The sequence below is a fragment of the Penicillium chrysogenum genome (assembly GCF_028827035.1).
Source record: "Penicillium chrysogenum strain IBT 35668 chromosome Unknown utg000005l_segment0_segment0, whole genome shotgun sequence".
NCBI classification, from domain to species: domain Eukaryota; kingdom Fungi; phylum Ascomycota; class Eurotiomycetes; order Eurotiales; family Aspergillaceae; genus Penicillium; species Penicillium chrysogenum.
In genome coordinates, this window is record NW_026622753.1 from 7,123,995 (window position 1) to 7,149,604 (window position 25,610).

At 47.5% G+C, this 25,610-nt stretch overlaps 6 protein-coding genes across 6 annotated transcripts; 3 read left to right on the plus strand and 3 right to left on the minus strand.

The window, feature by feature from the left end:
- Positions 1-1,301: 1,301 nt before the first annotated feature.
- On the minus strand, positions 1,302-3,361 carry mirC (siderochrome-iron transporter MirC; the record flags this gene model as incomplete). Its single annotated transcript, XM_056716816.1, has 5 exons — positions 1,302-1,397; positions 1,448-2,109; positions 2,163-2,897; positions 2,953-3,083; positions 3,141-3,361. 5 exons carry the CDS (start codon positions 3,359-3,361, stop codon positions 1,302-1,304), a joined length of 1,845 nt encoding a protein of 614 aa, XP_056564438.1.
- Positions 3,362-5,505: 2,144 nt separating this feature from the next.
- Positions 5,506-6,099, minus strand: N7489_011068 (uncharacterized protein; the record flags this gene model as incomplete). The annotated part of the gene is made up of 1 exon (XM_056716817.1): positions 5,506-6,099. The coding sequence occupies one exon, from the start codon at positions 6,097-6,099 to the stop codon at positions 5,506-5,508; it is 594 nt and encodes a 197-aa protein (XP_056564439.1).
- A 550-nt stretch (positions 6,100-6,649) lies between these two features.
- On the plus strand, positions 6,650-8,215 carry N7489_011069 (glycosyltransferase family 69 protein; the record flags this gene model as incomplete). The annotated part of the gene is made up of 1 exon (XM_056716818.1): positions 6,650-8,215. One exon carries the CDS (start codon positions 6,650-6,652, stop codon positions 8,213-8,215), a length of 1,566 nt encoding a protein of 521 aa, XP_056564440.1.
- Positions 8,216-8,706: 491 nt separating this feature from the next.
- Positions 8,707-10,355, plus strand: N7489_011070 (cytochrome P450; the record flags this gene model as incomplete). Its single annotated transcript, XM_056716819.1, has 3 exons — positions 8,707-9,307; positions 9,367-9,485; positions 9,540-10,355. The coding sequence occupies 3 exons, from the start codon at positions 8,707-8,709 to the stop codon at positions 10,353-10,355; spliced, it is 1,536 nt and encodes a 511-aa protein (XP_056564441.1).
- Positions 10,356-11,176: 821 nt separating this feature from the next.
- Positions 11,177-12,760, plus strand: N7489_011071 (uncharacterized protein; the record flags this gene model as incomplete). Its single annotated transcript, XM_056716820.1, has 4 exons — positions 11,177-11,485; positions 11,682-12,455; positions 12,514-12,623; positions 12,682-12,760. 4 exons carry the CDS (start codon positions 11,177-11,179, stop codon positions 12,758-12,760), a joined length of 1,272 nt encoding a protein of 423 aa, XP_056564442.1.
- A 2,845-nt stretch (positions 12,761-15,605) lies between these two features.
- Positions 15,606-16,379, minus strand: N7489_011072 (uncharacterized protein; the record flags this gene model as incomplete). The annotated part of the gene is made up of 1 exon (XM_056716821.1): positions 15,606-16,379. The coding sequence occupies one exon, from the start codon at positions 16,377-16,379 to the stop codon at positions 15,606-15,608; it is 774 nt and encodes a 257-aa protein (XP_056564443.1).
- Between the last annotated feature and the right edge of the window lie 9,231 nt (positions 16,380-25,610).

Consider the following 25,610-nt stretch of genomic DNA (forward strand, 5'->3'; position numbering starts at 1 on the left):
ATCACAGCTTGGCAGCCCGATCCAGATCCAGTCTCTCCACAACTATCGCATCAACTGCGTTGGCTGAGGTCATTGCCCAGGTGGGTGACTCACATTACTAACTAGGTATACGCATGGATGAGTACTTACCTACCTAGGTCATCTAGGTCGTCTAGGAGCTAATGATTGCTGGCTGACAGCTGACATGACATCCGTATATTGCAGCATGCGTCCTCCATACGGAGCACCTCCGTCCACGGGTACAATATACCTTTACAGTAAGCACATGCACATGCCAGGGGTGCCAAGCTGATCAAATCCATATCTCATGGGTCCTCAAGCCCTTCCGTCGCGGTATCTGGTATGCATGCATGCATATATGCAGGTACATGCACGGGTAATATACGTGGAGAGACGTGGTATGAGGCCTGCTGGACGAGCTGAGTAAGGCTTGGGGGAGGGGCTGGGGGCGAGACAGGAAAAAGAAAAGACAAGAGTCAATTCAATATGTACAGGTCTATTTAGTCTCCGACATTTGAAATAAAATCAAATCCAAATCCTTCCTGCAGTACGGATAGCAGTGGATATAAGGCCGCGATGCGTGAAGCTTGGGCTGAATCAGACCGGGGTACTCGATCCTGGTATAAGCCAATGCAAAGTACCTTGTCTAGCGGGCGAAGCTAGGGGAATTAACCCTATTTCTGGCTCCAGAGAAACAAAACAGGCCGTAACGGCAGGAAATGCGAAAAACATGTTACAGCTCGAGGGTCTTAGAGCGGCAAGCCGGCCGGATCGGAATAATCGCTTGGTGTCGGTCTTGGAAGTCTGCTGTCGTGTGGATCGAAACTGCCGAGCGCTTTGGAGTGTACCGAGTGTGCTTGACCGGGTTGTGGGCTATGGCCCGCAGTCGACACGGACTTATGTATCTTTGCCGGCGATACAAAATACTACAATATGTAGTGCAGGGCAGTCCAGTGTAGTAGGGCAAGTCTTTCGCTACCCCTTGGGTATTCAATTTTCGGGATTGACACCTATCCAAGTCTACTGAACTGTTACCGTCTTGGAGATAGATACAATATGTACCCTTAAACCCATGAATACATAAAAACAGTAACGCCGAATGCAAATGAGGGACTGACTCATCGTCCGGGTGAACAGAATATATCGAGGACGTGTTGCACCTTGTTCAAACAACTCAAAACGCCGCTGCTGGATTGTAATGGAGATGCAAAATTAAGCCGTGAAATAAGCCACACAGAAAAGTTCAATTCGTAAGATCGTGATCGTCGTGTGCGGTGAAATGCACACAGGAATGCTGGGGTTTAGGTTCGTTTGGAGTGTCCATCATCCGAGTTGGGCTCTGCCTCTGCCTCGACTGGGGCTGGGTCGCCCCGGCGTTCGGGACTACCGTAGCCCATCTAGAATCAAGTTAGAGGAGATCCTCAGAAAAGTCTGATTGGCGACGTACCTTGTCAAGTTTGTAGTTGACCATGAGAAGACTCAACGGAATGAGGGGGAGGGTGGCGATGACAGCCAGCGTCAACAGCCTGTCCATGGTCTCTTGGTACGCACGGTTGATGGCAATGCGAGTTGGAGATCCCATTGGGTACGACAGAGCAGTGGTCAGTTTGCCAAAGATTTCAGCAGCTTGGCCTTTGCTTTCCTCGGGGAGGTAACGGAGAAGTTTGTGTGGGATGGCAGAGGACCAAACGGCTCCTGATACCGCGGCGCCCACTGCACCACCCATCTCCATTGAAGTCAGGAACATCGCAGTGGCTGCTGCGACTTCCTGGTGGCTGGCGGAGGCTTGGACGCCCAGTTGGACGGGCACGTTAATTAGACCGCCTCCGATGCCGACTATGACTTGTGTGCCGAGGACTTGGAAGTGCGAGGCTCCTTCGCCTCGGTATAAGAGCATCAGGGCTAGGCCGCTCATGTACACAACACATCCCATGGTAATGTAGACGCGGTATCGCCGAGTGTACTTGATAAGCAGCGATACGCTGAATGCAGCAATGGTTGAGGTGAAAGAAAAGGTCTGGGTGACGCGCCCGGCAGTGGCGACGTCGTACCCTTGTACAACCTGCAGGTAGGAATACAGATAGGGCTGAACGGAAAAGTAGAAGGCCACTAGGTAAGGTTAGCAAGGACATCTCAAAAGCCGAGAGAATACTTTGACTTACTGAAATACCAGAACGCCAATGCACAGCCCGCAAGAGCAGTCCTCTGCTTGAGGAGGTGGAGAGAGAGCAGGGGTTTGGGTGCCAATTTCCGCGAAGTCTCCCAGAGCGGTAGCAGACACAGGCAAACAACACCAAGTGCGATCATGACCAGAATACTGGCATTCTTCCACCCGTTCTTTGCGTTGGCCGCGAGAGTCAAGGGCACCAAAATTAATGTGACGGCAGCCGACAAAAGGACCAGTCCACCCACGTCCAGATCATACCAGGTCCGACGCATGATGCTGGCCAAGTCCGTCCGTCTTCTGGTCCGCTTTTTGATCAAATTCAATCTCTGGGCTTTCCGTTGATTGAATAGCAACGTGAGGGCGAGTGGCAGGAAGGATGCGGGCAAGATAATAGCCCACATCCCGTAACCCCATCGCCATGAGGAAGTGCGCAACACCGCCCCCGCAATGGTCGGCCCGAGCCAGACCGTAACCAAGAATGGGAATTCGGGCAGGAGGGCGAGGAAGGCACGGTTGAGCAAGTCACTGCTGTCGGCGATAAAGACTTGTTGGAGGATCTGCAAGCCCGTCGAGCCGGCGGAGTAGAAGATTTGGGCAGAAGCGTAGGTCTGGACGTTGGTAGAGGCAGCCATTTGGATGTATCCCAGGACATATATAAGGATGCTCAAACAGAAAGCCTCGAAGCGACCGAATACGTCGGCGATTTTAGCCATAGGGGGTTTGATGACAGCTAGAGATCGATTAACGATTAGCAGCGGCTCATTTCTGCGGGGTAGTAAACGCACCATTGACCACATTTTGGACAACGAGGACGGTCGATATCAATGAATGTTTACTGAATGAGCTCGTCGCATATGCAGACAGCGACATCACAGTCTGACCTTCCAGCGACGTGCAGAATGCCATGAGGAATATACTTCACGCTAAGTCAGCAGGGGTTCAGCAAAAGCACGGGACTGCAAGCCACACGAACCTGACGTAGGCTATCATTAAAGACTTAGTTGTCCAAGTCAAATTGATGGCCTCAATCTTTTGCACCCCCTCCTGTATTTCATCCGGTGTGGACAGCCCACTAGACTGGCCCTCGACCTCACAGTCATCCTGCAACAGTTGGTCCCTTTCATCTTCCATTCTGGCGTTTTCGTGTTCGATAGTGCCGTAGGACGGCCCTGAGCGTGGATCGAGAAGTGGCATCTCGTGACCGATGCACACCGTTACCACAAGATCGTATACGTTCAACAGAAGTATTCTCTAACGGAAAGCGTCCATATAAGAATAACCGGCAAAAGAGTTCGGTCCGGGATTGGTCGAAACCATATACAGAAGACAGCGACCTTAAAAGCGGCGATTAAGCGGGAAACAGATCATCAAAAAAGAAGAGTTCATGCGACATCAGAAGTGAAGTAGCGGCAGGTGTATCACACAAAAAGGAAAAGAACCCCTGCTCTAATAATGAGTAAGTACTTCCGCCCTTCAGCCCAGTAGCCCGAACCAGTCAGATCCACAGGGAAAAAGAAACGACAACACGAGATGTCAACAGCGAATCGGAGACCGGCTTAGGACAGGAAAAGAAGAAAATAAATATGGGGCGCGATATGTAAAAAGTTGTGGAAGCGCGCTTGCCTCGGGGGTCAACCCATGAAGGGCTATGGTAAGTAAGAAGCAGGATCCAGTAGGCAGCTATGGGGCAGATTAGCAGATGGGTAGATCCGCCGTGGTTCGGAGGGGAGACGCCCAAATGTAAGGGGAAACAGGTCTTGAAGAGTTCAGGCTTGCAAGTCTTGGGTTCGCTGGGCAAAACGACACCAAGCCCGATCGTCGGTCGCACTTATGCACGTTGATGGGGTCGGTGGTGGCAGAGAGACGAGGTGAGAGGCTGAGGTCTGATCTCAGCTCATCTCTAGCATTCCAGGATGCTGCAGCAAGACAGTTTAAGAAACAGTGTCCCGAGGTCACAGTCGTAGTCCAGTCACCATTCTGGGATGTTGAAATACCCAGGTGCCTCTCAGAGTATTATTCCCCAAATGTATGGAAAAGATGTGTCAAAGAGGAAAATTAAAAAAGGTGGAGTTCCGAGCACGGGAATGTTACAATTGGAGGGGTACCCACGGAATACATCAGTTCACTTAGTGGTATGGGCTGAGGCTGTGGTACTGCACTGGTACTGCCAAGTCACTTTTTCCCTGGTTCACCTCATCAGATAAGATGAAAGTTTGATTTCCCTTTTGATCTTTGTTACTGTCTTATTTATTGTGAAGTTTTTTCTTTTCTTTTTTTTCTCGAGGAAACTCCATAACTGCATAATATATACGAAATGTCTCCACTATCTGGCAGCAACATACATTGAGACCCCGTTAATTAACTCTGACCTAGGGAAACATCATGTCATTGCCGGAATGACGGAGCCGGTCACTTGACCTGGGGATATATCATTTTCCATCCTATGTTGTATATCCAATGTACAACATACAATATTTGATATACTTTGTAATGGAAAAGATATTTGAAAAAGGGGACGGAAGAACGGAAGAACGGAACAAAAGGAAGGAATCTCTACTTTTCTCCACTTGTGTCATATTAACACGCGACTGGTGTGACCTCGGCATCCGAAATAGGACTTGTGCGCATACACCCGATTATCGGGATTACACCGCACTTGGCATAGTAGGATCAGATAACTCCAATTGGGAAGGTGTGATATTCTGTCTAAGTTAGTGTACAAATATAGGACAGCATTGCATCAATATGAAAAGTGAACATGGACAGAAGGTGGACTCGAAGTCTACATAATCCGCATATAGGTAGAGGCCCAGGAGCACAATGTATGTTATAGACATCCGACACAATGCTGAGTCCCACCTAACAACGCTAAAGTCTCAATGAATTTGACATGCACAGTGTACTTGTAGATGCGTTTTCAAATTAGCATTAACTGCTCCATTACTGCACCTGGTAACCACAAGTGCGCCAACATGGCTGATCACCCGCCATGACAATGATCGAACAATGAATCTGGGAAGGAATCGATTCGAATGACTAGAACCTGTCCGCACATCGGATCGGCTGATCTGCGCCATATCAGTCATCTTTGGGACATGCACAGGTGGACCTGAAACTCTGTGGAGCCGTAGTATATCTGCAGCAAGCCGGTATCTTTAATTCTACCTATATTGATGATGGACGTCCTGCCATGCTCCATTATGGTTTATGGAAAAATAGTATCGCTATACGAAGTACCTTCATTTCAATTATCCTATTCGTCATATATAATGTTGTTCTTCGTAGTGGCCATCGCCATTTACTTACTAGGACATATAACCAAACAACATCCCGCTAACCTATTCCTGGTCGATAATCAAATGTCCGAAATTGACAGAAAAGTCCTTGCCCTCACTTGATGGCCGAGCAGCATAGACACCAACCCAGAAGTCCTTCACATTCTCCTCGTCAAAGACCCAAGTGACCTCCCGGATAGGGGACTTCTGCAAGCCCTCGACAAGATAGATCCACAGACTGTTGTCCGTTTCCTTGACCAGCTCAAGAGTTGCTGCACCACCGCCTGAGGGCACTGGAATCAAGCTCCAGTCCGCCCAGTTATCTTTGGCGACGACGCTGAGGTGGGGTCTGCCGTGGGTGAGTTCAATGCCGCTCTTCACCCACTTCTGGCCACCATCGGCGGTATTCAGAACCAGGATCACACCGCCCTGGTCATACTTCTTCTCCCAAAGGGCATTGAAGGCGACGCGGATCCGCTTGAAAGACTTCAGCGGCACAGACTTGTACAAGATCGGGGCCGAGAAGCGGATGGTGGAAGGCGGCTTGGCCCATATATCTGTAGAAGCTGGTGCTTTGATGATAAACTCTGGAGGGAGAGTACCGTTGCCTGGAACTTTGGCATCTGAGTTGGCGAATTTGAATTGCGATTGCGACATGGTGGGATGTGGAATGCGGGGAAGCAGTGGTAGAATCACAGATGGAGTATGTTCAGTCACCACGCCGTCTGTCATATATTTGGACAAGAGGGTGGTTAAAGTGGAAGATTGAGGATTCCAGACTATCTGAACTCAGATAGTGAGCAGAAAGATAAATGATCTCACTTATGCGACTAAAACAGGCAGTGCCCCGACTACAGCTACGTCACTACATACCGGACATTTATCGGAAAATCATGGCGCGCAACTGTTTTCTAGTGAATTCATCCAAAAGCTACGTAGACATTCTCGAGTTAACACTTTTGTTCTATATCTTATTTCGCTATTTACAATCATATTCCTCGAAGTCCAGAAACATTTGAGCCCCACGATGTACATTATCTACTCGACCGGTACCACGTGACCACATTGATGATGTAAGTTCTCCGTGGGGCCCCCAGGTTACTTTTTGGCTATCATCAATCATGGCTGCAGCGTGCCAGCTTATTGGACCAAGTTGCAGTTGAAGATAGTCCCAAGGGTGTATACCCCTTTGGTGACACAACCTACCATGACTACACGACTACTTCATCCCGATGAATGGGAGCTTGCCTCACGTTCCTCAATTGATTCGCAGGGGACGTTCAACCTCGACGAAGCCGATTTTGAAGCGCAGGTCCCTTATTCATCCAAATTTGGCGAACGTCAACTGCCCTGGCTGTCTCGAATCTTTTCGACGGCAGCAGCGGGTTATCGTCGCTTAAACAACACTTCCAGACCGGCCCTCGCAGGCACGCCACGACCGAGCTGTTCTCGACGTTTTTGTATCCGCCGCTGTTGCTACCTCCCCGTCGTCGCCGGCATCGTTTTTGTTCTCGCGCTTTTCACATCGATACTCTTCCCCTCATATACCCATCTGCCCGCGCATTATTCTACACTCCGGAAATCATTACTCGAGAGCTCGTATCCCGGACGAGGCAATCCCCGCCAGGAGAAGGTCTTCATTGCAGCAAGCCTGTATGATAGTGGTGGCGAGCTTGCACAAGGCCAATGGGGAACGCAACTTCTGGAATTGATTGATCTGCTTGGGTCTGACAATGTGTTTCTGAGTATCTACGAAAATGACAGTGGCGAGGAGGGAGAGCGCGCATTGCGCGCGTTAGAGGAACAAGTGCAGTGCCAGAAATCCATTGTGTCTGAAAAGCACCTGGACCCGAAGACTGTACCGACCGTGACCATTCCCGGTGGTTCAAAGCGAATCAAGCGCATCGAATATTTAGCCCAGGTCCGGAACCGAGCACTACAGCCATTGACCGACCACCCGGATATGAAATTCGATAAGCTACTCTATCTGAACGATATCCTCTTCCATCCCGCCGATGTCCCCCAGCTCTTATTCTCAACAAATGCCAACGAAGACGGCATTGCCCAATACCGTGCAGCCTGCGCCGTAGACTTCGACAACCCCTTCAAATTCTACGACACATACGCCACCCGCGATCTTGAAGGTTACAGCATGGGTCTCCCCTTCTACCCATGGTTCACATCATCCGGCAAAGGCGAGAGCCGAAGCGATGTGCTAGCCGGCAAAGACGCAGTGCGAGTGCGCAGCTGCTGGGGCGGAATGGTGGCGTTTGATGCCAAATACTTCCAACCCGGCTCGCCGCCTACAACACCCAACCCAGCACGTTTCCGCTCCGGACACGATCTCTTCTGGGAAGCGTCTGAGTGCTGTCTCATTCACGCGGACATTCAAGACCCACAAACCAACGTCGACGAGATCACCGATACGGGCATCTACATGAACCCGTTCGTGCGGACGGCATATGACCACCGCACCCTCTCTTGGCTCGGAGTCACCCGCCGCTTCGAGGGGTTGTACTCGTTCCTTCACAACCTTGGCAATCACCTTGTCGGTCTGCCCTGGCACAATCCCCGTCGTGCGGAAGTCCCCGGTCAAATTGTACAGGAGACTGTGTGGGTTCCGGATGCTGCGCAGGATGGTGGCGGCTCTTTCCAGGTCGTTGACCGGGTTGCGGGCAATGATGGCTATTGTGGTCGTCGTGGCCTGCAAGTCATTGTTGAAGACCGTAAGCCCGGACAGAAAGGATTCGAGAATATTCCTGTCCCGTCGTAGAAGCTATAATGTTCTGGAATCGATACCCATTCTACCCATTCTTGTCATATAGATTTGCTTACATTTCGGTGTCTTTGGTGTACCAATAGTTTTCTTGGTAACGTCTTTAGGATCATTAAATAAACCAATAATATACCAATGTTTATACCTCTTGCTCTAGCTAAGACTCCGCTCTGGTGTATCAAAGCAAACACCTGGAACCGGAGTTGAAATCCCTCCTCTGGGATACCCATCGAGGTCATCACGGCAGCGAGGGGAACAAGAGCAAAATGCTGAGGTAGAGAGAGGTTAGTCGTTGTTTCTATTGGCGAAAGAAGTATCATGATGTGCCAGCATCCGAACAGAAGTCTACAGACCAGGCCCGTTCCGCAGATAGCTATAAGGGCGGAATTCCCCCATTTCCCCGCATTTCCCCGGATATGGTATATATAGTATGCCTAGTGGTTACTTGCTATACTACCACTAGGAGGCAATAGCTATCGAAATTCACCATGGCCATCATCTCAGAAGCATTGATCTCAGTCTGGTCAAATCTACCAGCCATCCTTGTTACCCTTGCCTTATTCCACTTCACTCGCAATTATCTCAAACCAGGAGTAACGTCAATTCCCGGACCATTACTGGCTAAGATAACGAACCTTTGGAGGTTCATCGATGTCGCCAATGGTCGTGCAGAAGTGACGCTTCACAACCTCCACCAGAAACACGGGGACTATGTTCGACTAGGACCTAACGTGGTCAGTGTGCGGAATTTGGATGCCCTGAAAACTATATATGGCATTAATAAAGGATATGAAAAGGTGTCTCCAAGTTGCAAGAAACTGATCGGCCTTTCCGCTAACATTCCCAAGACACATTTCTATTCTGTTCAGCAGCAGCTTGCCAAAGGCAGACCGACGCCTACACTATTTAGTACAACCGATGAAAACTTCCATGCTGCTATTAAAAGGCCTGTCTCATCAGCTTACTCGATGAGTACCCTGACCGAATTCGAGCCTTTTGTCGATAGGACTATCCATACCCTATTTGGGAAACTGGATGAGTTTGTAGCTGAAGCTAAAGTATGCGATATTGCTGCTTGGCTACAATACTGTAAGTATTCCATTTCTCCGCGTGGAACATGAGAGCAGGAGCCAATGTAACTCGAAAAGATGCATTTGATGTCATCGGAGAATTGACATTCAGTAAGCCACTTGGGTTCCTGGAGAAAGGGAATGATGTCGACGGTATCATCGTCGCGTTGGAGCACATGCTCGACTATTCCGGAAAGGTTGGCATTGCGACAGATGAGGTAATTAATAAAGCTAATTAGATCGAGAGATAGATTGGGCAGATGCCATGGCTTGACTACATTTTCATCAAGAACCCACTCAGGAGCCTTTTCGGAGGGGGATCGACCGGGGCTGTAGCTCGCTTTGCTCGCGCACGACTAGATGAACGACTGAACCAGCAACGCACATCACCAGCGGCCAAAACACACAAGGACTTCCTCGATCGGTTTTTGGAAGCGAAAAAGGAGCACCCGACTATTGTAAACGATAACCAAGTCTTCTCGTATACGATCAGCAATATGAATGCTGGCTCCGACACGACGGCGATTTCCCTCCGAGCGATACTTTATTACACCCTCAAGGACCGCCGAGCGAGTATGAAGCTGCACCAAGAGCTCACCATGGCCTTGGAAGAAAATCGGATCTCTTTGCCTGTCTCGTGGAAGCAAAGCCAAGAGCAACTCCCTTACCTCGATGCAGTGATCAAAGAAGCACTACGTCTTCACCCGGCCGTGGGATTGATGCTTGAGCGGGTCGTGCCCGCCGAGGGACTCCAGCTTCCTGATGGCCCGTTTCTACCGGCGGGCACGATAGTCGGTGCTAATCCGTGGATAATACATCGCCACCGGATCTTCGGGGAGGATGTGGAGTCATTTGTTCCGGAACGGTGGCTCAAGATGAATACTGAGTCTGAGGCTGATTTCCAGGATAGAAAGCAGAAGATGCTTCGTGCGACATTTACTTTCGGGGCTGGACCGAGGACATGCATTGGCAAGAATATCAGTCTGCTTGAGATTTATAAGCTGATTCCATCGTTGTTTCTAAGATATAAGGTGAGGATATGGTTCCAAAATGAGGTCCGACTCTAACTAGAGCCCTTTCTAGGTTGAACTCAATGATCCAAGTGCAGAATGGGAGATTGTTAATGCGTGGTTTGTGAGGCAAAAGAATATGGATGTGAGGCTGAGATATAGTGTCATAGCATAAGCCTCGAAAGGGGACAAAGAGGGAAGACTAACTCGAAAGGGCAATCTACACTCTGCTTACATTAGGCCCAGAAGGTTTTATATTCCAGATACTGATTACCTGAGACTAGAGTAGCTGAAGTTCCCTTGCTGGCTTGGAGGGGCTATTAGTAGAAGACCTAAGAAGATCATGCTTAAAAGGTCTCACAGCCCGTTCCAGTGATTTGGCTAGTGTCCGTAATAGCTGATGAACAAGATATCCTATAACACAATGAGACAGATTGGCAGAAGCCTAAGCAATCTCTAGAAGAGCAATCAAGAGCACTGTTTGTTCACTGGAAGATCTCTTTGTTTAGCATACATACATACCCAGACCTGTTCTTATGTGAACATGCTTACAGGTATGATATGTTCCTTATGGGAATGATATCCTAGAATATCTATACCTAAGTAACCTAGGTGGTATATCCAAGGACCTTAGAAACATATACCCTACATAATGTACATAGGTAGGCAAAGATATACATACATACTTGGATGTTCCTTCCCGTTGTGGCAACGTTCCCAAAAGGAAAGAGAGCCCGTCAATTTGCCAGGCGTGCCTTCCCAAAGTGAACAGTTGATCCTAACACGACCTACACGTGTCTGTCACATAAATTGTTTTTGTTTTCTCCCTCTTCTCTTTTTCCTTCTCCCCACCCGGATACTGGATACTCTGTTCCATCATGGAGAAAGCCAAAGTCATCGGACCTAACGGTCTTGCTCCGGTTTCTCTTCAGAGACAAGCAGACATTCGCATCACCACCGAGGTCATCTACGACGTGATCACCAACAGCAATATGATTACCCTGGAGGAGAGCGCTCATGCTCCTGCTGCTGTTCGTAACAAAGCTCGTGCTGATCGTCTCGCTGGTGTGAAGACAGTGTCGGCTCGCCTCAATGGCCGTCGCTTCACCCAGGTGAATGTTAATGATGAGCCGCGTAAGCTTTGTGATGCCTCGAAGGATATCGAGAAGGCGATGAAACTCGCAGAGGTACGTCACATCCTTCCTCCATCCACGCCCCATCCACACCTTGACATCTCCACATGTGCATCTGCTCCTGTATTTGACTCATTCCTGTTCTCTGCCCTTGGTTTCTTTTTGTCCATGGGTCGGTCCCCTCGATCCCCGTCACTTCCGAGGACAGCACTTACCTTTCTTCGTCCCGTCTCACACTGATCTTGAATAGGACAAGCAAGCTGCTGCTTCTCGTGCCACTGCCCCGCGTGCCTCCGTTGCCCTGAAGAACTCTGGCATCGATCCGCGTGCCGAGCCGTTTGTTCCGGCTGGACCCAAGGATGAAGTCGCCCATGCTCATGCGCCTCTGAAGAGTGCCCCCCACAAGGCCGCTCCTGTCAAAGCTGCTGGCGAAAGCAAGGACGCAGATAACGAGTCCGCCGCTGGTTCCAAGAAGGCTGGATCCACCGGGGGTGAGGACTCCGCAGCCCCTCCCAAGAGACCCAGAGGTATTACTGCTCCTGCTGATTTCATGAAGCAGGTCCGTTTGCTTCACTTGCAGAAGCAGATGGCATCCAAGGCTGTCCCGGCTGGACCTCCTCGTCGGATTGTTTTCGGGAACCTTCCGGAGTGGGCGGACATCTCCAGCGTCCTGCAGCTTGTCTACGGCGGTGCAATCGAACGTGCCTGGAGTGAGAATGGCGAAGTTAATGTGCAGTTCGTTGACCAGGACGTCTGTGTCAAATACTTTGAGGACCATTGCGAGGGGATCAATCTGAAGGATGGCGATAACGACATCACCATCTCTGTTGTCATGCCCGAGGAGGGGCTGCAGGATAACGCCGAACTCTGGAAGCGTGTGCAAGAGGGTGCTTCTCGCGTCGTTTCTCTCTCTGGTCTTCCAACTGGCTTCAAGACTACCGACAATGAAAACGTCTTGGGTATTGCCGCTGGCCCTGACTGGGGTGGGAAGAGCTTCGAACGCATTCTGATCAAGCAGGCTGAAGTAAGTTTGCATGCCAGTATTTATATGTTTTGGGTACCTACTCACTTGTCTTTCCAAGTCCGGTGTTAATGTCTACGTCTCCTTCTACGACCTCCATGACGGTTGGAACTTCTTGCAAAGCATCAAGGAGGGAGCGTACGACTGCATTGCAGGCTTCGAGGTTGATCCGTAAGTTGTCCGTTTACAGTTTCCCACACGATTGTTTACTGACTAGTTATTCCACCAGCTGCGCTCTGGCTCCGGGATTCCATTTCATGGATGAGCCCAACCTGATGTTCTCTGGAATTCTTGCCCTGGGGGAATAGTTCGATAGGAACTGTGTATCCCTCGGCATCCACGGCCGAGTCGATAGCCATCATGGCTATTTGAATGGAGATATGGGAATCAAGAAGGAACATCTCTGATTGAGATCTTGCGATTTGTTTCGATGGGGTTTTTAGTTGATTCTTCCTCTTGTTAGGAACATGACTATCTACCGTAGCCACTGAATGAGACATAAGTTATGCAATTGAGAACTCATGGGAACACGGGATCACAGGATCACAGATCCTAGAAGCCCTATAGCATATGGCAGCTGCCACAGTAGGAAAGATCCAACGTAGACATGCCGGTCAACCATGACGATGCCCGACACACACACCACCTTAGCCGTACAACCCAGATCCCTGCACGCTCACCCTCGCACAACCTCGATGCGGTCTCGAAGATCCCCGACATCAAAATCTCCAAGAAACGCCACCTTTGCAGCGAAACCCATAATATTTCGGCCTGTCTAATTGGCCAAATTAAATTAAATTAGTCACGAACTATATCGGCAGTTGCAGTGCCCCTCCTGCCCTTTTCATATTAGTGCTGATGAGATTCGACAGCGCCGAAGAGGGACAGTGGTCAATTGGAGCATATTGTGGAGTTTGGCAATTTAGTGCAAACTGTAGCGCCGGGGATGTCGAACCGATGTGGATAGCTTTGAGTTGTCTAAATTTTAGTTTGAGAATGGTATTGGTATATTCGTATACACTGCACGGAGTATACGGAGTACAATATAGTACAAGATAGACGTACAACAACTCTGCAGTAAAATGCCAGTAGCCAATCCAACCTGGGATGCATGCAACTCGCCCCATATGCCGTATTACTTCGACTTTCCGTGCAGAGTCGCCTTGGAATCAAGATTGGGTGTCTCGCCCTGTGACACAATAAGCTGTGCTATTTCGATACTGCAAAGCCCAGCATCTTGTTCTACGCTTCATATGTTACCTAGATCGCACACTGAGTAGACTAAATGTGAAATATGCCGTATGTAAATTCAAACAATTCCCTTGATACACTTGTATTATACAATACAATGCCAAAGTACATTTACCATTTGCGTCTGGAATTTCCCCTGGATTTCACCAACGAACCTGCTATATCACATGTGCATATATCTGAATACCAAAGCCTCGGCAATATTGAATTCTTCACGGGCTCAGATACATAAGCATATTCTGTATTTATATCGCCATTTACAGCATAACACAACATTTGAAGTCATTTAACCCCCCCTTATTACACTCCCAGCCCCACAGAGAAGAACACACAATCCCACGCCCCATAGAAACAATGAGGCTGAGACATCGGATCGGCATTTATCTTTTCTGTCAAAAAAGAAAAAAAAAGAAAGAAGAAGAAAAAAAAAAACTGATGGAGCCCGGGGATGAAGTCCCGAACCCCGACACGCTAGGATTTGGCAGGCTCCATTTGCATGTTTTCTTTTTATTTTCGACGATCTCTATTTTGTTCGTACTTCTACCCTCACCGATCTCGTGTTAACAATAGATAAGATCAAAAAGGAAACAATCCAAACAAAAGCAAAGAAAGCGAATGACGAAGCACGGCATGTCAATTCCTTCATGTCGACTCGTCATATAGGATTAACTATTGCGTATACATATGTGCGTCGTATACGATATATATTTTATGTTGTAGCTACGGTTTGCCTAGACGCATCCGTCTATCTATTAAATAGCAATTACCATATGTAAAAGACAGATCACCGAAGCTATATTGTACGCACGGTACATAAGTACCAGAGCCAACAATGCGATCCTCAGCCTAAGCCCCTAACATGCCCATTGTCCTGCCTTGGGGAGATTCTTGTGCATTAATACATGCAGGTACTTTGGTTGTCTACTCTTGCATAGCGATCTCGAACAATGGAGACAGATAGATGAGAGGAAAGGGGGGACAAGGGGATCTCGCGAAGAACAATAAGAAAGCCCCTGACGAAGCCGCGGAAATGTCAAAACCGCACTAGATAGTTCACTCGATAGCTCCTAGATCGAGATCTTATACGAAGTCGACAGAAATACGAGATATAGCGTTCATCTTGGCGTGAAAGTTAAGACCCATGATCGACGGATCTGAGGGATTGACCGGGCAGTGGATAAGTTCGTTCCTTAGCACGGTCTGGCCGGCTATGCTGAGTAATGGTCTTTCATCTACGTACCTATGTTGTCGGTATCCATGTGGGAACACAATGGTTGTGGATTGGCAGTGCTGCATATACATGTACGGGACATATGCCTGTATGCCCGAAACGGGTCAGGATCTAACGGGTTGCCGGCTATCCTTCCTGGACTGGGTTGGATGAGGTCGGAATCTCCGTGCCGAATATATAGGGTGAGGGATGACCATGTGCGTCGGGATTTGGAATGTAGGCCAGGAAGGACAAAAGCAAGGGGAATTTTGTGTGTTCAACAAAGATGCAGAGAGGGTAACGGACATGCAGAGATTTATGTGTGATTCGTCATACGGGATAAATGTGGAAAGAAATGATGTTAATCGAAATTTGACATCGACTCTTTAATGTAATATCTAGATCTAAATCCGAATGGGGTTCGACTCTCACGGTATGGATTGCTCCATACGACATATTGTAGATATTATAGACCAAGAAACAAGCTTGGAAGTAGGAAGAGAAGGTGTAGAGCGAAAAGACAGGATCCCGGGTGGAAGATTTGGGGGGGGTAAAGAGAGAACATCCAAAAGACAACAGACCTCCCACGCTGAAAAGAGGTATCTTAATAAAGACGAAGACCGACCCACGCAAAAGAAGACGAAAAGACAGACAAGTGACCTTCCCAAACAAAAGAAACGAAAAAGAAATCACTATCGCAACGCAACATCCCCATCCTTCCTCATCCAAGGATACCAAACATTAGTATATTCCCGAACACCAAACTTCGGCCCATGGGCTTGATCCCCCATCGAAGGAGAAGCACCCTCCCTCAAGAACTCTCCATCCCGCAGACGCCTCTGCTCCCGCAGAGTCGGGCACTTCTTCTCCTTAATGAAGCGGTAAAACTTGCACTGGATACCCTGGAAACCGCGTCTCTGGCGATTAGGGAACTGGCGATTGAAAGCCTCGCGGACGTCCTTCCACTCCTGACACAGATCAACGCGGTGGTACCAGATGAAGTACATTTCCTCTTCTTCGTACTTTGGCCGCGGGGGACGGCGACGGTCGCCGTTAGTGGAAGAGGAGCTTGAGACGCTTGAGTAGCGCTCGCGCGGATGGTAAGGGTCTGGCGAGGAAGGGGCGGACAGCGAGATTTTGTTTTTGCTTGTGCTGACGCGGTTGTCGGAGGGCCGGTAGCTGAAGAACATTTGGGACGGGCCCGTTACATGGTTGGTGCTACCTTGGATTGTTGCTGTGGTGGATAATGCTGAGCTGGTGTTGTGGTAGCTGCGGTTGTACCAGTAGTTTGGGCTTGGGGGGAAGCTTGGTGAGGGTTGGTGGTAGCTGTGACGGTTGGATGAGATTGAGGCGTGCTGGGAGCGTGGAGAGATGTCCCCGTCGCCTGGGTTCAGTAAGGCGTCGATTTTCATTTTGCTTTGTCGTGCTGATGGGAGTGTGGCGTATGATTCTGTGTGGGTTGCCATTTTGGATGCCAGTACGTATAAGAAATTAACTTTGGGGATTTTATAGAGGACCAAGCTTTCCAGAATGCTCAGACCAGGTCTGATAGTAGAAGTGGGGAATATAGAGAGGTCTATATCAGAGAGCCCATGGACGGATGTGAAGTACAGAAGATGAAGTATGATATGTTCCTTGGGGTAAGCAAGGTTTATAGATCTCTTAAGGAAGAAGAAAAGCTGGAGCACCACTCGGTCTTAAATGAGGGAAAGAGCAGAAATTCGAAAAATAAAAAGTCAGAGACTAAAGCGCTGTTGGATGCACTGGACCGACTGCCTGGGTCTGGTGTTCCTTTTGGCCCCCCTGTATAGCTGTGTACCGCGGATACACAAGGCTCGTTGGGCTAACAGGGGTCCTTTTTTCTCTCGAGAGGTTCGGTCCCACCCCCAGAGAGACATATTTCTATTCAAAAAAGAAATAATTAAATTGGAAAAGAATTTTATAAAAAAAAAGGAATTAATAGACCGGTGAACCGGACAGTTGCTCCGTGTTCGGTGTAGTGGAGAGACCATACTGTTGTTTTTTTTTTTTTATATAATTTTTCAATAAATTTGATATCTTTTGAAGATGTGGCGATAGCTTCGGTCTACTCCGTTCCTTAACCTTTTCGAATCCTTACAACGATTGTATGGGAAAGTTTGGCTTTGTCTACACCGTTGGCGTGTTGGCTTGTTGGCTTGTAGCTTCATGACACAATCCGATCGAGTCGTTTTTTCTTTTTCTTTTTCTTTTTTTTCTTTTTTTCTTTTTTTTCTTTTGGTATTGTACATATGCAGTTACGAAAAAAACGGGGGCCACGCGGTAACCAAAATTACAATTTACCTTTAGCCTTTTGCGATTTTAGCGCCAAGGCGAAGTTTATGAATGACAAATCCCGAGTTTGGAGAATATCAAAGTAGTTATCCGAGAAGATTCGAGATGTAACAGATGAATGAACGACTTCCTAAAAGATCAAAAGGGAATTGATTTCTTGTTTCTGTACATATCTGCACTGTTATTGCATGAGCGATTAGGTTATAGGCTTGAGACTCCTCGAGGACACATATGAGTTAATATAACAAAACTAAATAATTAATAAAGAGATGAAGAATCGAAGAACTCGCGTGCATTTTCTATTTTAGTGTTTCATTTGCGCTGTCCAACGCTATCCAACGCTACCCGTTCATGTGAGAAGTGGATAGGTAACGGACTAATAGATACAGTCAGGTGTGATTTTTCTTTTTCTTTTTCGAGGTCATGGATGTGGGAAGGGAAGTGCAGAAATTAAGGGAAAAAACGAGAAAACCAACACAAACGCGCCGCGTCTATTGGTAGACGCAAAAGTCATCTGTTGCGGCGTACGCCATGGTCCTGGGATGTTAGGACGAATGAGCGTGAGGAGCTAATGCAAGCTCAATTTGGCATTGCCAACACATCTCCAAGCATTATGAGGTAAGAGAGATCCTTGAAGACCGTGGCACACAGGTCTCCTCTATCCTCTTCAGGGCCTTTTTCGGAGCTGCCGATAACCTATAGATGTACTCCGTACTATGTCCACTATACCTACAGATCTCAAATACCCGAGATATAGCGAACCATGGTTGAATTTTTTTTGTCTCAAACACCGGACGCGGGGGGAATTGGGGGAGAATCCAACTTCCAACTCGGCAGCAGCCGACCACAGCGGATTTCCCGCGCAGTCAACTTGCATTGAAATATCGAAGTGATACATGTCCACTTTACGGATCCCGTTTACTGTGATGTTACTCGCGTGATAATAATTTTCCTCTGCGCCATTTTCCCCTCGATCTACGCCTTGACCAGGCCGATCGTCAGTCATCTGCAGCCGCCAACGGTTTTCTTGGATTTTCTTCAAGGTTTGACCGTTTGGACCATTCAATTTGATTTTTTTTTTTTTTTAAAAAAAAGGGTTATACAATATAGGCAGGTATATGCAGGTAGACGTAGTATTCCCAGGGTATCAGGTATAGAAACCTGTTCTAAATCACTCGGAGACATTGACCTATGCAATCTCTCTCAAAAATGACCAGAAACAGGAAAAGGACCAGGGCTAAAAGAAAAAAGGAAGGAAAAAAAAAAAAAAGGCAGAGACGTTGTGATCGTATCTCTGCGGCGCAGTCAACTTGCGCAAGTGCCAAATCCATACTTAATTAGGGCACCATCGGCCACTTCTGTATGGCCCGTTGTTTCCGAGACCCCCCTTGGCAAGCCTCTCCTCACAGGCAATCCTAGTCCCTGAAGCCCCCGAATTCCGTGCAGATCGGATCAACATGGCTCCCCCCGGGGCTAAAGCCAGCCTTTCCCCCCTCTCCACTCTGTTTTCTTTGTCTGCCGCTCTCCACCAAGTCCCAAGTCCAATCAGGATCTCGTTGGCGTTCGTCAGTCGCGTAGCCGCAGCCCGTTTCAATCACGTGAGATTATAGTGGTATTATATATTCTAGTGTGTTTTAGTTTACAATACGTAGTAGTCAGTGTCTTGCATTTTTCTTTTCCATATTGCTTTTTCATCTCGACAATCCAATACACGGAGTACACTAAGAGAGGAGATGCAGATAATATGCACCGCGCTTGACCCCCGCTGCGACATGAAGATCGACTCCTTCCTGAATAGACATATCACCGTGCTCATCCATGGTTGCCAAAAAAAAGAAAAGTGATTTTCCAAGTTTAATTATCGTCACATTGCGCGAGTCATGCTGTGCATATTGGGCCCTCCTCTTTAATGGCCAACCATTAGCTAGGAAAAAAATACAAAATACAAAAAAGAAAAGAAAAGAGAAATGATATTCCATTTAATTTATTTAATTTCAAAACGTGGGCAGATTGGTCCAAAATTCATCTGTATCTATCCAATCACCTTTTCCTATCGCTTAACGTCTGATTTCATTTCTTTTTCTCTGCGGTGAGAGGTGTCGAAATCTCATCTCCCCTTTTTCTGTACTTTTTTTTCTTTGTTTGGTTTTTCTTTGTTTATATGTTATAGTAGCTTCTTAATTATGAGCCAGAATACTCCGTATGCAGGGTTGAATTCCAAATTCTTGTTCTCCAGGCCCTTTTTCTGCAGCCGTCCCAAGTCAGGAGCCAAGAACGCTATGTCCTGTTGCTAGACGTTAGCGATAGCCGCCGACTGCCCCACGGTTAAAGCACGCAATTAACTGGGTAACGTTACGGAGTATGTTGTCCTCGATTGCTTACGCATACTCTGTATGGACCTCCGTACTCCGTACTATTGCGGAGTATAGATATGAGCATTGTCCTTCAAAGCCAAAGCTAACTAAAGTTGGGGGGGTTTTCCGACCTCGATCTAGAATTCCATTCAGATCTGGACTCATTCGTCTCTCGACTTCCTGAAATCTCTGTATTTGGAACGGGAAGGTCCGGTCGACAGGGGCAAAAAAAAATGACTCGTTTGGTGCGCAAATTTCCGACAAATGCATGGATACTACATGGTAGGGGTATCAGGATCCAACATGTCTTGGATAGGCACTAGACCGGAGACGCGCATTCACTGCGCAACAGGCGAACCCACAGTTTTAGAGAACCGTTGCCTAACGAAGAGATTGGTTCCTCTCCACCACGGGCCAAAGAGAAACTTCGCCAATCTGCAAATCGTCTGTAAGTACGGGGTACTCCGTAGGCAATCTCTTGACGGAAAAAAAAGGCGGTTTACAATACCTATCATAAGAAACAATCCCGAGGAGATTCCAAATAATACCCAATAAAGGTGGAGGGTTTGAAACTTTTACAGGATCCCCTCCTTCAACCGTGGAAGGGGGGCCTTTTGAGGCTCAGATAGTTTGCAAGTAAACCTAGGATCGGAGGCGATCCTCCGAACTGTGCCGAACTGTCAGATCTAAGACATCTAAGAATGTACTCCGTATGGCATGACACAAAGTACTTTTACTGGAGAACGTTTGGAAACCGCAGAATAGTGCTTGATTTGGATTAGTGGAGCACGTTGTCAACTGGTCGTGTTGGCTAACTATACGGAGTACCAACTAGTCAAGCTACCAACGGAATTAAAAAGCGCATTGAGCATCCTGCATTGGCGCGAGAACACCTGACAGTGACCTCCTGCACGCAAGAGTGACCATCCCGGAGACCCCGGTAATTCCGCAAAGGTGTTGGGCTCTGGTTGGCGTTGGCTGTTGGCTGTTGGGCCCGCAAAAGGCGCAAAAGCCGGGCGCCAGTGTTGCAACATCAGATCATGGGTCCGGGCAATCCCCAACTATCTCTTGGCTATTATTTAGCGATCCTTCAACGCCATCAAGAAAATAATTTGTGGGAAAAAGCCCTGAAGAGAAAGTATAATTAATAATCAACTTGACCCAAACCTGCCCAGGTGGACAACCCCGTAGCTCCTCTCGGCCTTCCGATTCGGCTCCGAGTCCCCTTTCTAGTTATGGGGCGTCAAATCCCGCCATCTGGCCTTCGACCTCCCAGACTCGGTGTATATTTCAGCCGCATGGTGCCAAGGACACAGACTTTCTCGCACTAGCCACGACGCCTACATTAGTAGGAGCAGTAGCTGCTGTACGTCCGTATGTAGGTGCTTTTACTGAATGTAGTATAGAGAGCATGTAGTGTCGCAGTGGACTCCGTTTTTGGATACTTGGAGACGCAGGTAGCCTAGACCAAGTACCAAGACCACGCAGGACGGTTGATGTGCAATGTTGTCCGGACTTAAACCCGTATATCTCCGCTTTTTGGACCCCACGCCAGCATTTGCTCCAAACGATAAACGGCCCCAGTCCTGCACGGTTCGATCCAGTGCAGCTCACCCGCAATGAAATTGGACACGATTATCTTCCTGTTTTTTTGCCAAGTTTGATTGTGAGTCTGACATAATACCTATCTCGGCACAGATATCATATACCGTCATGCTAACATCATGCTAGCATCATACTAGCATTTTTACCCCCTGTACGGAGTAGTTACTATATTGTACATAGTACTATTGGACCAGGTACGAATGTCAAAATGGGGAAGACATGCCAAGCAAGCTCAATATACAGTATCTACTAGTGTCTCCAGCTTCTTTTCCCAGATGCAGTCTAGGGCGAGGTACGGAGTCTGTCACCTTTGTCTGAAGGAGATCTAACTGTTCGGCAGGTCATGAAGACGGTAGTATTTGTCAAAGAAAAGTAAAAAAGTGCAACAAAGAGAAAACGTGGACTTTTCCAATTTCCGTTTCTGAAAAGTTAAAAATTACCATGAAAGTTGAGTTCAAAGAACTTGCAAAAACGACTAGACTCCGGATTCCGCCACACTTCTGGAATGGATCGACGCGCAAATCACAAAGAAATGATAAGCGAAGCAGCGAATGAAGTTCCCCGGCTGACATTTCAAAAATACAAACGCTAGCTCATTATTACCTAGGTATACAAAGCTGTCTTAGACATCGCTGTATTTTATATTTCCATTACGTTAATTACTGCTGATCGAATCGCGACTTGCGCTAGTACACATTCGGATAATGATGGCAGAGCTATGGATCCCCATATTGGATGATATCACGGCAATATCAACCAGCTTGACAGTACTCCGTACTCACACTCCTTATAGCTATTATACATTGTTCAGCGTGGATAACATCAGTCATGATATTAATATTACTATACAAAATGCTCGAAACGCACCAATCCGCTGCGGGATATCCACAGAACCCCTCTATTGAATTCCATGACCAAAAGAAATAATGTCTATCAAATGGTTCCGTCCCATCCTCGAGGAAAATACTATAATCTCCGGTCCACTATTGGATGTTTTTTTCTGCCTTGCCGATCTTCTTCACGGCCAGGCTAAGTGGGTATAGCTTCTGCTTCTGTGTCGAGGCTATTCGTTTGTCTGATGACTTCCCTCCCTAGAATTACTGCTATCAAAATGGAGTAAGACGTATACTGTACCCTGTAACTATGGCTATCATCCAGATGCTGTTGCCATAGCCACCATTGTCCGCCCCCAAGCCAAGAAGTCGCCTGATCCTTGTGGAGATGGACGGAGTACATTATAAGCACTAGTGACACGTGGGTTTCGTGACGAACTGACGGAGGCTGTGCTTATTTCTCGTTTTGGATGGCCTATTCCTTCTCGGTTTATGTTGTTAGCTTGATCCTGCTTGTTCTGGAATCTGATGATGTACGGAGTACAGAGTATAGGGGGTTGTTTATCTCCAGCCCCCCATGTTTCCAAGGTGGGATAATTTACCCGGAGACCTAATGGTAGACGGTTACACGGCAGTAATATATTGTAGAACGTATGTAGAAGCTGGTTCTGATTTATTTTGTTCTTCCGTTCTGTTCCGCAGACTCTTCAGCTCGAGAGAACACCATCTGTCCAGCTCAACTCTGGTCTGTGCAGTACGGTCAGATGAGCATACATATACATATTCAGCGGAGGCCAGTGTCAAGACCTTAAATTAAATAGGCTCACTACCGGTTAAACACACTCGTCCCGTCTTGATAGGGCGTATATGCAACTTCGCCCAGGTATATGTGGAGAACAATGTCATTGTCAGACCCGAATGGGATACTTCGAGCCTATCGTCTCTTTTTCTCTGGAAGATTACTCTCATACAACCACTACAAGGGGCCGTCAGCATGGCCATGCCGGATCCTGCAGAATATTAAATTTCCACTGTGGATTCCGATCAGCCCTGGCGGCCTAATTTAGCACTTTGTTACACCGCAGCCGATCGAACGATATGCAGTGCAACAATGGGATGTTGCCATATCTGCGATGTACTGCAGCCTATGATTTAGGGATTTTCACTGCAAATCGCGAATGGTTGAATTGAATGTGATATGGTTAGGGAACAAGGGGGTGACCAGGGTATGGATGCAGCGTATGGGGAGATGTGACATAGAGAATCCTTCGACGCAAGAGGGAAAAAAAAAAAAAAAAAAAAAAAAAAAACAAAAAGTCCAAGAACCAACAGTTAGAATCGTCTCCTATTCGTCAGAACGAACAATACTCCTAACGGCATTAGCATCACTTCTATTGAATTATGATCATGAGCGACCGCGGCGATCATGAGTCAAATGCACGCGCGTTGATGTCTGGACGTTTGTACACCTTTTTAGATCACGATACCTAAAGTAGTAAACAGTCAAATGCTCGGCGTCCTCTGTAAAATATCGGTGAAAAGACCGATCAGGTCAATGCCCGCACGTGCATTTTACTTCCTATACAGCCACGCCAATCAGACCCCGGGCATTGATGACAAGGCAAGAGCACTAATGCTGCCATCATCACACCGAAGCCAGAGAGCCGGGTCGTTAGCTCCGGGATCGGGCCTTCTGGCGTGAGCTATTTCTGCACTTTGATGTTTCAGCTGATAGGGAATTCGCAAGCCTGTTAAGGAGGTTGGGCATTGGACGGAATGTGTCGCTTCGGGATTTGTCGTCGAGTGGATCGAAAGGAGGGGGTGGGGGCACTATGTTTTTGGTAGTATTCGTCTGAGCTTGAGCTTGAGGTCGTATTTGCGTTGTTTCGTTTGGTAGACATCACTGCAAGGACTATACCTAGTTTAGTAGGTAGTTAATTTTCGATGGTCTTCACGGCTTTTGAATTTCTCCGAATTCTGGATCAGAGTCAATAATCCCGTGCTTTGAAGTATAATCAAAGTCCAAAGTACATTTCCATTCGACTCCATCACCAACTTTGGCAGGTCGTTTTATCTTCAGATATTATTATTAGCATCCGCAAAGTATAATCGGGCACTATCGTATAGCAGACTTGGCATTGATCTTCAGGTATTCAGCGGGTTTGGGTCTTCAACGACTTCGAAGACGCCAAATTGATAGTGTATCCTAGTCAATGACGAATTGTTTCCGACGTTCCTCCGACTGCTGCGAGATATTCGAGCCCAACTAATAGCGGATACTCAAGAGACTCTCGAGCACATGAACCCGACGACAAGTCGCATATCTTGACTCTGTTTGGCAACAGCCTTGATAGTTAATGCTCCCATTGGACCATTGCAGGAGCACAGGCTCAGAGCGGACTCATTTCGGAGGTGACGTCGGCCTTGCTCATGGATACTTTTGCGAGTCAGAACGTTGCACGGTTGTTTCGTGTTTGGAGACGTGCAGACGGAGTACAGGATGTACATCTCTCAATGAATCAGCCAAGGGGCTGAAGGATCGGGTTAAAATCATCCGTGCTTTGTATTTTATGTTTGGTAAGTTTGCTTTACTGTAATTGTTTCAGTGGATTAGTAAATTACCTAAATTACCTCTAGCGTGTCGGTTTTTTAATATTTTTAATTTCCTTTTGCAGAGCCTCACCTCTTCACACACACACTCGCTTGTTACATCCAACCAACCAGCATCGAGTATTAGATTGCAAGGGAAAATCAACCATGGAACCAAACTGAGCTATAATATAGTCCCATTTCCACCCGAAACACTTCGGGGTAGCCGAACGGAGAACATGGAGGTGTAAGTATTCTTCAGTTGATCTTCCATTCTTCTAAAGCTAAAAGGTAAAAAGGCAAATGTGGAAGGTAAAAGCGTGAAGATTACGAGATATCTGGCATCGTGCACGGGATCTGCCCTCCATGCCAAATCCTATCTTCTGTGATCTTCGAGGACTTTGCATGTGTTAGGCCGCTTTTCCCGGTAGACATGGGGCTATTTCTGCAGGAGTAGTGGGGTACTCCGTACGGAGTACCGGAGTAGCCTCGTCTTGAATATTTTGATTGAGTCCACATGTATGGAGTAGAGTGATATCCAGCCTTGCGTCGTTGAAAGGCTACCATGCATTCATTCAGCGCCGTTGGAACGCACGTGCAATTGTAACGTGTAATGTATTTATTGAAGTCTATTTCATGTCAAATAGAGGCTGTTCGCCGTACATGTTGGGTTGGCGACTAGCTTATAGCGCTACACTAGTGACCGCTATAGGATAGATCTCCTGCGGCATGCAGAGTTTACCGTTTCGGGACATGCAGGCAGCCTAATTCGTACAGCGAATAACAGCTCGGCTTCTGGACTATACCAAACACCGGTCTGTAGTAAAATGTACATTACATGTATACAATATAGATCACCATAACTCGCTATAAACCAATCACTGACGGAATGAACTACAGTAAATATATATCTCCATCCAATAGACAGCTATCAAGTAGCGCCTCGATACAAGATCGACAACACCAACATGTATATCTGAACACCTGACCCAACAATATCATC